Below are 17,670 nucleotides of genomic sequence, written 5' to 3'. Positions count from 1 at the left end.
TTTATTGAAAGAAAAAGAAAGAAATATTCAAATACCACAACAAAGTAAAATGCAAGAGAGATAACATAAAAGCAGTATACTGATAAATGCAACCAACATAACAGTATAAGGAACATGGACAGCTCAAGTCTATATATAAAATAAAAAATACAAATAATAATAAAGGCTTAGAACTTCTGTCATGTTTTTACTGTTTTCTGGGGCTCCATTGGAGAGATTTCTTCCCACTCCCTGCCCAATGACAACATTTTACCAGGAAATAAACAGGAACTTTCCAACAGGTTTACAGATAAAAAAATAAAATAAAAAAATGGTTGTCTTTAGTAAACTAGGGGAAGGCTAGAGAACGTGCCAGATTTTTTATTTGAACGGCAGCATTAGATATTCAGAAGAAATTCACAACACACAAAATATTTAGGTCTCATTCCCACCATGTCGATCATGGCGCATTGCAAAGTTAACAATTTTCCTTAGAACTTTACTGTAATGTCACAAGCGACATGCCACCCAGTTCTATGGTCAGTGGGAGGTGGTGGATTGCTTTCCACCATGATACATTGAAGAAAGTAGTGCATGCAGTATTTTCGGCGCATACCATTGCAATGTTGTGGTGTGGACTGGCCTTATGGGGAACAAAGCTTTTTTGCCTTTTCTTGCCCAGAGCAGTTCTAAGAAATCTTGTGTGAAAGAGCTCTTAAAAGCGGAACTTGTTTTTTTCATTTTGGATTGAGTAAGAGAAGGAGGGAGTTATAATTAGGGATGCACCAATACCATTTTTTTTTATTTTTTTTTTAACATTGAGTATGAGTATAGATACCAATTACCGATACCTATTGCCTAGGAAGAGTGGGAAGAGAGGGGTAGTTTGGGAGGTTGGGGGGCATACTAAGGGGAGGGTGGGGTGAGGGCAGGGTGGTTGAGGGTAGAGTGGGATAGGGGTTGAGGGCTGGGATACAGCTTCTCTGCAGGTGGATCCTCTGGTGCTGGGCAACTGGGGCCAGCTGAGCACTGCTGAAACATCTGGTTCTATTCCTACCTCCTGGCCACCAAGCTGGGCAACTGGGGCTAGGGGGAACTCAGTGAGGGGGGCAGAGGTAGAGCAGATATGGTCTCCAAAATTCTGTGCACCAATGAGGTAATCCCCCACTGTGCAGGTTTTTGTAAAAACAAAAAATCCTCTGGGTCCCGTGTGTTCAGTGGGGGCCATGGGACAAAAAGCCGACTATTTAATCACTTTCAGGTTTAGGCTGATTCATCCGTAGCATTGCTCCCGACCGTCCCCAGTGTACTGATATAGAAGAGGCCGGCCTTCGATGTGATTGTGTGGAGCCCTACTGTGGATAAATCTGCCTAAACCCAAAAAGGGATTAAATAGCCTACTGTCTGTCCCCCGGCCCCCCTGAACACAGGGGGCCTGGAGAAGGTTTTTTTCTAAAATAGCTGCACAGCGGGGAATTAGATCATTGGTGCACAGGATTTGAGTCCCCGCCCGCTCTACCCCCTCTCTGAGTCGGGCCTATACAAGAAGGCTGGAGGCTAGCGTGGGTTATGAGCAGTGGGGGGTGGAGATATGGGCAGAGGCGACAGCTGGTGGAGGGAAGGAGGAGGCAATAGGCAGAAGTGATAGCTGGCGGGAGGGGAGGAGAATCCCGCTGACAGCTGAAATATTATCAGTTAAGGACACAGCGGCCCTGCTCCTTAACCGATAATTGCCGGCATTCTTTTCTTTACATTTCAGCTGTTAGTGAGACAATCTCGCTGAATGGAGTCAGAAGGTATTGGTTTCTCTCATTGGAGCATTTGCATGAGTAACAATACTTGTGCAAATGCGATTGGTATCTGTGCAACCCTAATTCTAACCAGATCAGTTTTTTTTTTGGTGTCATCCGTTTCATTGAGGCAATTTTCCTTCACTTCCTCTCCCAGACACAAAACAGAAAGTGAGAGGAAACCCTCCAAAGTGAGGGAATCTCTGGTTGTCACCAAAACTGGTGTCTCAATTGGAAGATTTCCGCTCTAGTTCTGCTATGGTGACAAAATCAACATTTGCAGAGCTGCCCTGTCCTCTTCCTGCTGCTGAACTACCATCACCGTGGGGTGTTAAATACATCTATAAACGGGAGAGACAATACTGCGATTGATCAGACTCTTCCCCCATACACTGATAGCGTTACAGGACGTGTAATCAATATAACAACTTTTTTCAATGGAAGAGAGGACAGGAAGGGGTGTGTCCCCGTGAGATCATCTTTAATGCAGGAGACCCATAGCTGTTAACCCCCCAAAGCACTAGAAGTTCAGAAGCAGGAAGAGGACAGGGCAGCCCCACACCATGCATATGTCTACAGAATCCAGCACCCTGTAAGAAGCATCCTTCATTACAGGTAAGCAACGTAACAAAAGCTGAACAGTAAAAAAATGTTTGCAAGTAAACTTCAGCTTTAAGAAAGGCTGCTGCTAAAAGCAATGTCAAAAGAAACAACTCATTACAAAACAAAGTAATAACATGTCTCCTGCAACCCCGGCTCCTGCCCAGCCCTAATAGAGTTTCCTTTGAATTACTTGCGATACAAAATATATAGGGCGATTTCCCGGAAGTTTTTGTTGCACGCATCTGACTTACCCTCCACAATACGTATGAGCTTCTCATTAATCCAGTCTTGGTTTCAGCCTCGAGAGTCCACCCAGAATTTTACACGTGAATAAACAGCGTTCATTGAGGCACATGACTTGGGCTGGCTGTGCAGAGAGCACACGAAGCCCCGTAGAAGTCTACCATTCTTTTTTCGATGCTGAGTGGTTTGTTAAGATTACAGCATAAAGGATTACAGTTTATATCTAGCTTCAATAGCCATTCTAGCAGTGATAGTAGTGTCTGCTCCAGACCACATGCTGCATGGCTGTATATTTTTACACACACTTCTCTAATCCCTGACAACCATCTGGTATCTTTCAGCCGGCTCTTTTGTGAACATCTAGTTAACACGGTAAGTGGCGTAGAAGAAAACTATTCAATGGAAAATGTTAACACCCTCAACGAGAAGTTCTAACCCAAAGAACATACCTAAAGACCAGATCATAAGGAAATATTACTCAGGGAGCAGCCTGACAATTTATTTTTTATTTACTGAAAAAAAAAAAAAATGTTTTACCATCACAGTAGAAAAAGCATAAAGCAAACATTTGGCATGTCAAACTCTACAAAGAGGATGATGCCATTCCAAAAATGTGCACCCTGTAGTCAGGCAGTTCTGATTTTATTTTTATTTTTTTACATCTATGCAGTGCCATGACTAAAAAGAACGGTCAATAAAAAATATATGTTGAGCTAAATAGAACAAAAATAGTAATATGAAAATGAAACGAGTCCAAAGAGTCACAAACGTGACATAAATAAGGTAATTTTGACTGTTGTGTCACCAACTTACTCTACCTTGTGAGACCACCACCAGTAATCAAGATGTGCTATTGCCCAATCGGTTTTGTCACGTGGACTTATTCTGGGGCATCACCAGTAATCAAGATGTGCCCCTACCAGAGAATGTTGACCAGCTATTATGGGAGGTCAACACAAGCTTATGTATCTGGGATACTGGGATACTCCAAATCTGTAATGAGGTTCACATAGCAAAAGCACCAAACAGCCAGCGAGGGAGACATCGGGTTCTTTCAATCCAACCGTGACATCAGATCGTATCCCAAGTAAGAGATAAAAGCCAAAATAGCGCAAAACCTTTTTTCCACCAAGGTTTAATGAAGGTAATGCATTTGCATCAAAGATTAAGAAAAATAGCATATGCCGGACACAAAGATTTCAAAAACGTGTATCCTTCAATCGCGATGACAGGAAATGACGCCATCGCCTGACCGGTTTTGTCACTACAGGGACTTCTTCAGGGCCATGACCCTGAAGAAGTCCTTGTAGTGACGAAACCGGTCAGGAGAAAGCGTCATTTGCTGTCATCGCAATTGGAGGATACAAGTTTGGAAATCTTTGTGTCCGGCATATGCTATTTTTATTCATCTTTGATGCAAATGCATTACCTTCATTAAACCTTGGTGGAAAAAGGTTGTACGCCATTTTGTCTTTTATCTCTTACTTGGGATACGATCTGATGTCACGGTTGGATTGAGAGAACCCGATGTCTCCCTCGCTGACTGACTGGACAAAATTACAGATTTGGAGTATCCCAGATACATAAGCTTATGTTGACCTCCCATAATAGGTGGTAGGAACGCTCTCTGGTAGGGGCAAATTTGATAACTAATGACGGTCTCACAAGGTGGAGGAATTTGGTGACACAACAGTCAACATTCACTTATTTATGTAACGTTTGTGACTCTTTGCACTGACTACTTGTTTCATTTTACTATTTGGAGTTTTATTTAGCGCAACATATATTTTTTATTCATCCTGTATTGTGATAATATCTCACTTGATTGTAGCAGCTGTAATTTGTTCTTCATCACAAGCGCAGTTTATTTTTTGTTTTCCAACAAAGAATGGTCACCCGGAGACAACGAACTTATAATGTCACTAAACCCACATCATAAAAAACGGTCATTAAATGCTGTATTATACACTCAGTCACTATGAGAATAGTTTTCTGTATTCTGCAAAAAACTTGGTTGACCCTGCTGTTCTCCATCTCCACTTTCTGTTCATGTCCCCAATTCAGCTAGGGATTTTGCAGCTGTAGTGGCAACCCCGCACATGCTCAGTTTTCAGTGAGTTTCTATGCTGAGCATTTCCTCCCCATCACATCTGAGGTGCCCATGTGACTATAGAGTCACACATGTGGGTGTATCAAAACAGTGGTAAATGGCATCCCACTCTTTCCCTCCTCCTCCATGCCCATTAACCAACTAAATACAATGGAGGCAATATAGTACATGTAGCTTCATGGTTGTTTTCCCTTCCTCAGGCTGCTGCTTCATGTAGAATTTTTTTTCTGCAGAATTTCCAGTCCTTTTCCTAACACTGAACTTTAGGCATGGGCGATGGGATTAAAGTATACAGTATGTAAACCCTCATCTTGTAAAATCACCCAATTTAAAATAGAAATTAAAAAGGATAAACATTTTTGTATAGATATAAAAACAAAAAAAACGAACATCCCCCCCCCCTTATTTTTTTTAGTACGTGTTGCATACCCTCAGCTGCATGAGAAGCTTGGAAAGCTTGGGGGGGGGGGGGGGAGAGAAACTGCAGCACACTGAACAGTAAATAGCTTTTTAGGAGGGAGGAGTCAGGACAAGTATGATCATTGGAGAGCAGGCTGACCACTCAGCACAGATATAGCTATTACCAATCTGTGCTCTCATGCCTAGTGTGGGTCAGTTTTAATAGCAAAGCAGAGGGATTGGCAGGAACACCAGGGATTTCACACAAAAGGAAGCAAAACAAAGAGAACGGGATACTTTTTCATAGACTTACATGGTACAGCAGCCACATACCAGGAATATGAAATGTTGGGTTTATCTGCTCTTGAATAGCTTCAGATTTTTGTCATTAGCTGCATTCAAGTTAGTACAATGAGGACGTACCCCGAGGCTGCAAGTGTAAAAAAACGCCTGTACAAAAACGCTGCAAAACGCCATAAAAAAATGCCTGAAAACAATACACTCAGGTGTGATTGCAGCCTAAAACGAGGACTTCGACATGGTTCAACAAGGACCTGCCCCTTTCTCCCCTCTCATCCATTCGGAGAAGGCTGTGCATTGTTAACTCTGCAAGGGTTGTTTTTGGCACATTCTTGGCGTGCAGCTTTAACCCACTCTGTGCCAGAGGTTCACTGCCTGGAAGAGGACCGGGCACCCTGCAGAGAAAACTTATACATAAAGCAGCAGCTTGCATGACAAGGGACTAGGGTGCCCACGTGTCCCGGATTGCCCGGGACAGTCCCGCATTTTGCAGGTCTATCCCGGGCACCTTCATTCCAGGACAATACAGTGTCCCGGAATGAAACTGACACAGCCACCCCCCCCCCCCCCCCCGGGGCCAATCTGATGCCCCCAAAAAAGGCTGCCAGATCACCACTTTACTCACTGACAGTACTTGTCCTGGCCGGGAATGCCTGGAGGAGCACAATCCCGCCCCCTGCTTGTGATTGGAGAAATCATAAATCCCGCCTCTTGTGTCCAATCACTTTGCTGTGATTCAGTACAGCACAAGCTGATTTTTGGGAAGGGGGGGGGGGGTGTCCCTAAATTGTAGTTTGGAAATGTGGTCACCCTACAAGGGACATACTTCATTACAGATAACTGAAGTGACCGCAGCTATTAGGAGAACAAAATACTTTTTGACTAAACGTCAGCGTTACCATCACATGACAAATGTACTTGTGACTTCATAGGAAATGTGAAATCCAGTAAAGCAAGCTGAAAACACACAAAGCATGCACCGATTAATCTGCTGTACAATTAAGCTGACCCACCGTTTGGCCAGTGAGGTTCATTGGCAGACCACATCCCTTCTGGAAAGTGTCAGCTATTTATACATTTCCGAATGACTTCACCTTTTGCCGATATCAGCACAGGTTCTAAGCACTTGAGATCAGGAGGCAATGAACTGGGTCAAGAGTACAAGGGAAGGTCAAAGTCATTATGTTCAGCCTAGAGGCGTAGTGTTCCCCTTGTTGACTGATACCACCAAGATGGTGCTGACCAGACAGCTCAGTTAGACCTATTTTTATGCCTGAAGATGAGTGGCAGAGACGATTGCCTGAGAGTCTATGACACAAGGCAGACCAAATAACTCTCCAAACAAAATGTTAGCCTTATGAGCGACAGACAAATTTTATAAAAAAAAGTATTGTATCATTTTTTTTTTCTTTCAGTTCAACAATAAAAAAATAATAATAAAAAAAAAAAGGTAAAAAATATTAGTTTTTTTTTATTTAACATGGAACGGTAAATACTGCGCTGTCTAATAATGTGAAATGAAAATGTACTAATATGCTGCTGCGGCTAGTACTGCGAGATATACACATTACACAATAAAAACAATATAGAAATAAATAGCTGCGCCGCAATAGAGTGTACTCTAAATGGGGACCGTGTACACCTAAATTCAAAATGTGCCCAATAACACGAATGAAACATGAATGAAAAAACACATCAAATAATGAAATTGAAGTGCAACACAGTGACAAAAGCCATCACTGCGTATTGTGTCGAATACAATGGGAGAACTTCCCCAATGGGGAAAGAAGTTTGTCTCTTGACACACGTGTTAGAACAAAATAAGCATAAAGTGATAAATGAACGTTGAGATGCGTCAAAAGACCAAATATTAAAAATTGGTGGTCTCTATAAAGCAAAGTCCTTTCCAATTGTGATATCCATGAAAAACATGCAATACACCTCCAGAATAGTTAATTTTCTCATATTGAGAAAAAGGTTCCTCCACCAACGTATATGCTGCTGCTTACCAAATTCATAGATCTTGTGTTACGGAGATCACATGCCCTTGAGGCTCACAAACTAGCCAGAGTAATGATGGCTCACAGCAGTATCCCTCCACTTCCTTGTATATATATCTTGGCGAGATCTAGATTCACCCGCTCAGCAATAGCGCATATCCAGATGGAAGAAAACAAAACAAGCTCCCATAGCGTAATCCAGTCAGATTTGAATTTATTACATAGTAAAAATGAAAACAAATACACTCACATATTGTGGATGAATGAAAGTGTGTCGAATAGTTGTAGCCGGCCGGCTTCCACAGCCCGTAGCTTCTGGGACTCTATGTGGATTGTTGCAATAATGCCCCTGGACGATGTCACATATGACGAAACATACGTAGGGAGGAGCGGTGTGCTGACGTCACTTCAACGATCCACGTAGAGTCCGGGAAGCTATGGGCTGTGGAAGCGGGCCAGCTACAACTATTCGACCCGCTTTTATTCATCCACAATATGTGAGTGTATTTGTTTTCGTTTTTACTATGCAATACATTTTATTCTGACTGGATTACGCTATGGGAGCTTGTTTTGTTTTCTTCCATCTGGATATGCGCTATTGCTGAGTGGGTGAATCTAGATCTCACCAAGACATATATACCAGGAAGTGGAGGGATACTGCTGTGAGCCATCATTACTCTGGCTAGTTTGTGAGCCTCAAGCGCATGTGATCTCCGTAACACAAAATCTATGAATTTGGTAAGCGGCAGCATATACGTTGGTGGAGGAACCTGTTTCTCAATCTGAGAACTTCACTATTCTGGAGGTGTATTGCATGTTTTTCACGGATGTCACAAATGGAAAGGACTTTGCTTTATAGAGACCACCAATTCTTAATATTTGGACTTTTGACGCATCTCAACGTTCATTTTGTTAATTTATCACTTTATGCTTATTTTGTTTTAAGAGACAAACTTATTTCCCCATGGGGGGAGTTCTCCCATTGTATTTGACACAATACGCAGTGACAGCTTTTGTCACTGTGTTGCACTTCAATTTCATTATTTGATGTGTTTTTTCATTCATGTTTCATTAGCGTTATTGGGCACATTGTGAATCTAGGTGTACACGGCCACCATTTAGAGTACACTCTATTGCAGCGCAGCCATTTATTTCTATATATTTTTTTTATTTAAATCTGAAAGATTTTATATTTACAATATAACGCCAACAGGTGGGAAGTGCTGGCCTGCTGGAACTCATGTCTCTCTGACTGACCAAAAGTAGCAGGATCCAGGGTTACACACATAGCTTAAACTTCCTCTTATTGGTTGCGGATGAGGTCACAATCTTCACTTCAGCCAGTCAGAGGAAGCCTTGTATTCATTCATAAAAAATACAAGGCTTCTCTTGAATGGCTGAAGCATTCAGGCCAACTGGATTTTTGGGCAATAAACAGAAAGTTGCCCATTATGATGTGGCACCCAGCGCAACGTACTCAGTGTATTTAGGTTTTGTGCTTTCCTAGGCCTGACTAAACTCATGCCCCTTCTAATTTAAATATGACCCACCCCTTCCTTCCAGTCAAGGCCACACACCGTTTTGTTTAAGAGGCAATGGATTTCCTTAATTTGCATAGGGAATTAAGGGAATTCTGAAGAGACAAGTTGAGCATCACTCACCAGCCAGCCTACTATTTGCATCAGCGCTGAAGGTTATTAAGAGGAACATGCAGAGGTAAATGAGGCAGGGTGCGGTGATGTTTTTAGGAAGCCATTTACAGCACCCTGTTGACCCCGCCCCATCAGCCATGATCTGTCAGCAATTTTTAGAGAACCACATAATGAGATCACAAAGTCTAAAATAAATGTGATAAAACCAGAAAAGCTTTATTTAAAAATTTCATTAGCATGTTAATGGGGAAAAATGAGAAACCAGGCTAACAAACTATAAGCAGATTAAACTTCAGCTTTAAGCAAAGAAATTGCAAATCAAACAAGTAAACTCAAATTTCAGCTAAAAATGCACTGATGCCTTTTGGCTAAAATGGAAGAATGGGATTGCCAGCACAAATACAGCTATATTAAGTGCTCATGTGTATGTATTTACTCCTCTAGTAAACAATCAGGGCTGTCTACTATGGCGAAAAACCAAACCAAACACAGCCTGTGGTCTATGGCTTACACCAACATCTGTAACAAACACTATGTACTCTTTGTGGTCTACACAGTTGGATTGGATTACTAAAAGGAAAATGGGCACTCTGCAAGGGAATGTTCGCTTTGTAAAGGGAATGTTCGCTTTGCAAGGGAATGTTCGCTTAGCTTAGTGAATGAGGCAAGGCTCGGTTGACACTGCTGTGATGGCAAAGTCATACAACTTTACCCTGCGACCTTCTTCCAACTGGGATACCATTTAGGAGCCTGTACAAGGGGTACTATGGTACTTAAAAATCTCAATAGGCAACTCTTTAAACATTTTTACAGGTTACCTGTTTGGAGTTACAGAGAAGGTCTAGCACTAGAATTATTGCTCTTTCTCCAACAATCGTGGGCGATACCTTACATGTGTTGCAACACCGTTTACATATACGGGGGCGACTTCTGTATGCTAGAAAATTACATAGAACCCCCAAATATTATATAATTTTTCCCTAACACCCTACAGAATAAAACGGCGGTCGTTACAATACTTTGTCACACCGTATTTGCGCAGCAATCTTACAAGCGCACTTTGTTTTTGAAAAAAAAAAATTTTTAATTAAAAAATAAAACAGTAAAGTTAGCCCAATTTTGTTTTATATTGTGAAAGATAATGTTACGCCGAGTAAATTGGTACCCAACATGTCACGCTTTAAAGTTGTGCCCGCTTGTGGAATGGCGACAAACTTTTACCCTTAAAAATCTGCCATAGGCGATGTTTAAACAAAATTCTACAGGTTGCATGTTTTGAGTTACAGAGGAGGTCTAGGTTTAGAATTATTGCTCGCACTCTAACAATTGCGCCAAAATCTCACGTGTGGTTTAAACACTGTTTTCATATGCGGGCGCTGCTCACATACGTGTTTTATAAAAAAAAAAATTGGGTAGCTTTTATTTCTATTACAAGGAATGTAAACATCCCTTGTAATAGAAAAAAGCATGTCAGGTCCTCATAAATATGAGATCTGGGGTCAAAAAGACAATAACATTTTTTTTTATTTAATAATAAAAAAAAAAAAAAAAAAAAGTCCCTTTAAGAGCATTGGGCGGCAGTGACGTTTTGACGTTGCTTCCGTCCTGCAGTGGTATGGGTATGGAGCCAGGTAGGGGCCATCTTCCGCTCACTCATCTCCATACCCAGCCGGCAAGAGGACGCGATCAAAAGTGATCTCGCCGCAGAGACCACTTTTATCTGAATTGAGGACCGCCCGCTCTTGAAGAGGGTACCGAGGTTATGGTGGCTAGCTGCTACCATAACGGTATTCCTCTTCAAAGTTGCGACGTACAACGACGGTGGGAAGTCCGTAGGTGGTTAAGAAAATAAAAATCATTTGTTTATGCCCTAGAACCAGAAGCGATGTCAGAGGTCTCACCGGTCCTCCAAGGGCATAGAGCCTAGTGGGGGGCCATCTTGCCCTCACTCTACTTCCTGCCCAGGCATTGGCCGCATCAGATTGCTTCAGGGCATTTCTGAAGGCTCCAGTATGCCCAGAAACAGGTGGGGGTGGGGGGGGGGGGGCACTTCTCTTGCCGCTTCTAAAAGTGATTCCGCTGCTGGGATCACTTTTAAATCGGAAAGCCTAGGGGGGGGGGGGGGGAAGGGAAACTATACCAGGGTTAGGGCAAGTGGTTAAGACAGCTCTCATAGGGAAACCCTGCATCTGACATGTCATGCCACTTGAGGTCTCACAAGTCGAATCCCATGTGAACCGAGTCTGAAGCTCTGCACAACTCCATCATCCAACCGTGTATGAAAATATTTTTGTTTCCCCTTGCACGTGATTGGGTATTCCTTACAAACTGAATTTTCCCCACATTCACCAAGCTAAGGGAAAATTTCCTTGCAAACTGAACAGCCTATTTGCCTTTGGTAAATCAACTCCAATGCCACCAGAATTTTCAGCCAAACATAACCAGCCCAAATTATAGAAGAAAATGGACATGGTCTAGACTTTGTGTTCTGATCAATTTAGTAAACTGTATGTAGCGCCGGGCTCCCAACGACTTAGACTTTACCTTTAAATTAGCCTCTGTTCTGGCCATGGTTGTGCTCGGTTGAAGATTTCCCCTGTTGCCCGTACGTGGCTTTACTACCTCAGGCCCATGTTGGAACTCGGGCGAACCATGGTGTGTTAAGTGACCCTTCTCGGCAGCAGCCCGGTGGGAGTGGTGCCCCGCTGTGCATGCTGGGGGGGATACTTAAGGGACAGACGCTGTTTTTCGGGGGGCCCTTTTCGCCTCTTGGCCCTCCTGGCGCGAGGTGAGTGCGTGTGATTTCAGCCTCAGGGACCACGTTGGTCCGAGGCTGTGCTCCCATCGTGTAGGCCCAGCTATGATGGCTGGGGCCTATGGTTCTAGAAGGGGATCCCAAGCTGTCCATCCAAGTGGGGGAAGCTTCTTAATGAAGGAAACCCGGGGGAGGACCTGCCCTGGAGGAGACAAGCGAGGCAAGCTGATGTCTCGGGATAGGCCTGGTGACCACGTTGAGAGAGGGATCCACTATTCAATTTGTCTTACAGTCCGGCGGATCGGCTTAAAGGCTCTTTTGCTGTAAGGCAGGAAGTTTGGGACTGAAATCCTGTGGCAGAGATTCCCTGACTATCCATCTTTTGTTCTTAGACGGTCTGTAGCAGAGACTGTTTCCATACTGTCCGTGTATCATTCCGGCTGCTAGGCCATGTGAGAGGGGTCTATCCGGGAGAGCAATACTCACTCAGGAGTGAGTGGTGAATACTGGAACTTTAGATACTTTTTGTGCATTCTGTACCGCGTACCTGAACCTTCCTCTTTTCTCTATACTCTCTACTTCCTTCACAAGTTTTATGCAGCAAAAGAAAAAAAGAAAACAATTGAAGGTTTTACATCTTGTGTGGACATTACAATTTCTACAGACTCCCTAGACAACGAACTTAGAGGCAACGTGCAAAACCCAAAATCTAAACCAGCAGCTCCTACGAGGGTAGTGCTACAGGTATAGTAGAAAGGATTACATTAGTAGTTTAGAATAATAATTGTTGCACAGATTACATTCAATGTGTTGCATGTTTTTCAAAAAAGTAGACCATTCTGTGTCTCTTCCACATGAGGAAGTCATAGGGGGAAGAGGAAGAGACGGTTCAACAACAATGACTGGATTTCCCCACTCGCCCAACGAAAGGTTACCTGTGCTTCTTACAGGCCTGTTACACACAGTGGCTTAAATAGTTCTCTACATCTCACACTTAATCCAGAGTCCTATTACAGCGATTATGTAATGGTGACAATGACATCAGTAAGCTCCTGCGGCTCTGCTTTTTCTGGCCCTTTGTGTCACTCATAGGTCAGAGATTAGACTCAACTGGACAAAACTGGATGGCGGGCATCACAACAATTCATGAAATCAGCTCTAAGCTACAATGTAAAGGGCAATACAACAACAAATAACTTTAACAAAACAAAAACGAGGAAAGAAAACTTTTGGCAATGGATTCGTTAAAATCCTGGTGTTGGCTAACCAGTTAAAGTATAAAACTAAAGGCAAAAAATATTTTTATTTTTTTGGTTAAAGTGGTGATGGATTAGAACACCTGACAGAAATGGAAAGCTTTCAAAACATCCGAAAAATTCACACAGGCAATGATCGAAAAAGACAGGTGAGACCTTGGTATATACACAGAGAATTTAAACCTAAAGAGTGACAGACAGAACCGAAGGGAGGTGGGGGGGTTAGGACTTTGGGGGGGGGGGAACAAAAGAAGAAAGAAGAGTAGTAACTTAGGGACGGGGTTCTTCCTACGTAACGAGGGTCATAATTAATAATGTTCATGTAAAAGTGATTTTTCTTGGTATATATTTAAAAGAAAAGAAAACATACAAAAAAAAAAAAAATCAAGAATATAAAATAAGAAAAAAAAAAAAAGGAGGTAAATAAATGGATAAACCACATGTGATGCGAGACCACAGAGGAGACGTGAAGGGCGGAGTTACCGTGAGCTTGTCTCGCTGTTCTGCTTCCTGGTCGAGTCTGATGTGGAGAAAAAAAAAAAAGAACACCTGACAGCTTTTATTGCTGTCTGTGCCACCGTTAGGGAGATTCACCCTCACTATTTGTACTGTTTATCATTATCATTGAAAGTGAAATGAAAGAAAATCCCACCATTCTGTAAACTGACCACAGCATATCATGGCTGCTGAGCCCTGACACTGTGGTCAGATTACGTGCCTCGGTCATCAGCAGCCCGGCTATCTGCTCTTCTCTCTGCTCCCGTGTCCTCCTCTCCCCTCCCCTCTGTGTGTGAGCCGCCCCGCCCCCCTCCCGCTGCTTTCATAACACTAACCCGTATACAACATCAGCACTGCATCCTATTGGTGTCCCCCTCTGGAAATTATTTATAAAATATAAATGCTGTAAATACCCAATTTAAGAGCAGAGACTGTGATTACATGACCGGCCGGCTCTCTCCTCCTCCCCTTCAGACTGACATGAGCAGGGAAATCTCAGCCCCGCCCACTGCATCTCTCAGAGGAGGAAAGGAGAAAGCTGGCTGGTCATGTGATCACAATCTCGGCAGTGAAAGGTATTGAAAGGTTAAAAGGCATTTGTAGCATTTATTTTTATAAATCACACACAGGAGGAGGATACTACAATAGGAGGCAGTGCTGATGGTGTATACAGGTTAGAGTGGCTTAAAAACAACTTTAACTTTAGGCCTCATTCACACAGGCAGACTCCGTCGCTACGGAGTCCGCCTGCTCCCGTCAGCTCAGCGGGAGATCAGTCCGCAGATCTCCGCTAAGCCAACAGATGACAAGCTCCTTCTCTGCTCACTGAGCAGGGAGGGGCTTGTCAGGCACCGCTGTCCTCCTATGGAGCGATCTGATGAAAACGGACAGCATATCCATTTTCATCAGATCTTACTAGATCCGATCCGCATGGACGGATGGGGTCGTGGCCCCCCATACGTCTGTTTTTAGCGGGTCGGATGTCAGCGGACATGTCTCTGCTGACATCCGACGCTCCATAGCGATGCATGGATCGGCCGTTCAGGTCCGTGACATATGGACCCGAACGGCCCGTAGTGTGAATGAGGCCTAAGTCTATGAATTATTTTTACAACCAAATCACAAGTACACAACCACAGTAATCTAGATGATTTATTATTTGTGTGTTATGGCACCCTACAAGTATTCACAAACAAAAGCGTTTTATATCTTCCTCTTAGTTAAGGAGTTATCTAAAATGCAAACACTTAACTGCCAAGATAGAAAGTTGTGCTGATAAGGATGTCCATATTGTTTTTCTTTATCCCGAGACTATTGCTTAGACAATATCTTCTGTACCAGGAAGTAGCAGTTATCTCCATACATATTGTCATTGCATTACTAGTGTTAAGTAGGTGCAATGATACGATGTCAACATCATACACCCATTCCAAAAACATTCATAGGAGAGTCGATCAAGTATTTTTAGTTTTTTTTTTTTTAAAAGCGGTCCACACATGGATATAAATAAAATGTATCCCTACTGAACCAGACAAATTTCGATCCATGTATAAGGGACAGTGGTTGTGCAGAATTATATCTACTGCTCTTCTGTACAACCAGCCTGTCAGATTAATGCCGCTCGGGGAAGTCTCCCCGCCATCAGAACACAAACCCCCGTGACCGAGCTCCAGGGGGGTGGAGTAAAACATGTTGGGGGCGTGGCCTGGTCTGAGTCCAGGCTGAGGTTGTCACTCCATTCATTGTAGCAGGATATCATAGATGTGCGTCTTCCAAGGGTCACCCCTTCCTTCCTTGAACCTTTGCAGGAACCAGGACGGGCTCCATCCCCTGTCAGCACTCTAGCAGCAGCTGCACTGCCTACATACCCCCTCCCTATCGAGTCTGAGCAGCCCACACACTTTTCACTGATCAGAACACAATAGCTCAGGAGTGATTCCATCATTCCCCGAATAGGTATGGATGGGGGAATCGGGACAGTTTTGGTTCACCCGCTGGCTCTGTAAAGAGCCCGCAGGGGCGGCAGGAAGCGGCAAAGATTGTTAGGAAAGAACCTCTTTGGTGGACAGGAATAAAATTCTATTTTGTAGCCGGTCAAAAATCATTTTGTGGACCAATTTCTCCCTTGCTCTATCCAAAAAAAAAAAAAAGTTTTGCCCATAGTTCTACTTAAAGCAGTGGTCTCAAAGTACCGGCCCGCGGGCCATTTGCGGCCCGCGGACCAGTTATAAATGGCCCGCAGGCAGGGTGGAAGTGGGGGGAGCAAAGAGTAAAAAAAAAAAAAAATTTTTTTTTTTTGTGAGCTGGTGCTATCTGGTGGTGTGCCGTTGGTATTACAAGTTATTACCACCAGATGTGAGCTGGCGCCATCTGGTGGTGGCCGTTGGTATTACAAGTTAAGCATTACAAGTTAAACAGCAATTCTAATGTCATTTTACACTATTTTCACTGCCATCTTCTTACCTCTAATTAGAACTCCCAAACATTATATATATTTTTTATCCTAACACCCTAGAGAATAAAATGGCGATCGTTGCAATACTTTCTGTTACGCAGTATTTGCGCAGCGGTCTTACAAGCGCACTTTTTTGGGAAAAAATTACACTTTTTTTAATTAAAAAATAAGACAACAGTAAAGTTATCCCCATTTTTTTTTATATTATGAAAGATAATGTTACGCCGAGTAAATTCATACCCAACATGTCACGCTTCAAAATTGCACCCGCTTGTGGAATGCCGACAAACTTTTTTACCCTTTAAAATCTTCATAGGCGACGTTTAAAAAAATCTACAGGTTGCATGTTTAAAGTTACAGAGGAGGTCTAGTGCTAGAATTATTGCTCTCGCTCTACCAATCGCAGCAATACCTCACATGTGTGGTTTGAACACTGTTTACATATGCGGGCGCTGCTCGCGTATGTGTTTGCTTCTGCGCGCAAGCCCGTCGGGACGGGGTGCGTTTTCTGGCTCCTAACTTTTTTAGCTGGCTCCTAGATTCCAAGCAAATTTGTCAAACCCTGCCTTACACCAGTGCTGGTGGTAATAATGCGCTCGCTGACACCAGTGCTGGTGGTAATAATGCGCTCGCTGACACCAGTGCTGGTGGTAATAATGCGCTCGCTGACACCAGTGCTGGGGGTTAATAATGTGTTCGCTGACACCAGTACTGTTGTTTTTGAAGTTTGAAAGTTTGCATGCGGCCCCCCATGGCATATGAAAACTTGTCTTGTGGCCCTCAGGTAATTTGAGTTTGAGACCCCTGACTTAAAGCATTGGCTGCGTGGCAATAAATAAATAAATAGTTGAGCGTAAGAAATTGAACAAGGATAGTCCATGAGTAGCCACTGTATTTTAAAATGGTGCACGGGACCCGGGTTGGTTAAATGCACTCATTTAAGAACGCCTCTCCTCCAAAATCACAAGTTTTTTCATGCTGGAAAATGTTGCCTGAATAATTCACAAAATGCTTACAATTCTTATCTTTGGCTTAATTTGCTTTAACGTTAAGTTTACCTTTGGTTCCCTGAACAGGAAACAAACATTGATACCCCATGAGTGATATACATAATCATATAATAATAATAAAAAATAATAAAAGCAAGGTACAGTACTTGCTGAAAGAAAACGTTTTCACCATCAGACTGGATCAAACTGGGGCAGTGTATGGAGCTACAATCACAGCCACTTGCTAAAGTACACATTCTCATGATGAAGTAGAATTAGAGGTTACGGGCTCATTTGTTAAAGCGGAACTACTGTGTTTCCCCCCGAAAATAAGACCTAGCGTTATTTCCCAAGAGGGCAGCACTACAAGCCCTACCCCGAAAATAAGCCCTAGTTTAAGATGTTTGTAATATCCTATAACCCAATCTATTACAGTAGTATATAATGTACAATGTGTGAGTTTCTGTAATATAATTGCGGGGAAGAGAGCTCCGGTGGGTCACAGAAGCACAGAGCGGCGCTATAACAAAAGGTATTTGGCACAGTTATATTACAGAAACACACACATTGTACATTATATAATACTGTAATAGAGTGGGATATAGGATTTACAAGCATTTTAACTCAGTTCACACTGGGAA

The 17,670-nt window shown here is 42.9% G+C and overlaps 1 protein-coding gene across 12 annotated transcripts in view; it reads right to left on the bottom strand.

Moving 5' to 3' along the window:
- AKAP13 (A-kinase anchoring protein 13) overlaps window positions 1-17,670 on the bottom strand; it is a 423,120-nt gene that overhangs the window by 296,091 nt on the left and 109,359 nt on the right. The window contains exon 1 of one of the 12 annotated variants that reach the window (XM_040342372.1): window positions 2,624-3,052. The exons of the other annotated variants lie outside the window; for them this stretch is intronic. Coding sequence (XP_040198306.1) covers window positions 2,624-2,650 — 27 coding nt within the window. The 5' untranslated portion in view covers window positions 2,651-3,052. Of the gene's footprint in view, window positions 1-2,623; window positions 3,053-17,670 lie in introns of those variants that run through there. 12 annotated transcript variants of the gene reach the window in all.

This window comes from Rana temporaria, chromosome 3 (genome assembly GCF_905171775.1).
Source record: "Rana temporaria chromosome 3, aRanTem1.1, whole genome shotgun sequence".
In the NCBI taxonomy this organism is placed as follows: domain Eukaryota; kingdom Metazoa; phylum Chordata; class Amphibia; order Anura; family Ranidae; genus Rana; species Rana temporaria.
The sequence above is the reverse complement of the archived record's forward strand: the minus strand, read 5'-3'. Positions and strand labels throughout refer to the sequence as shown.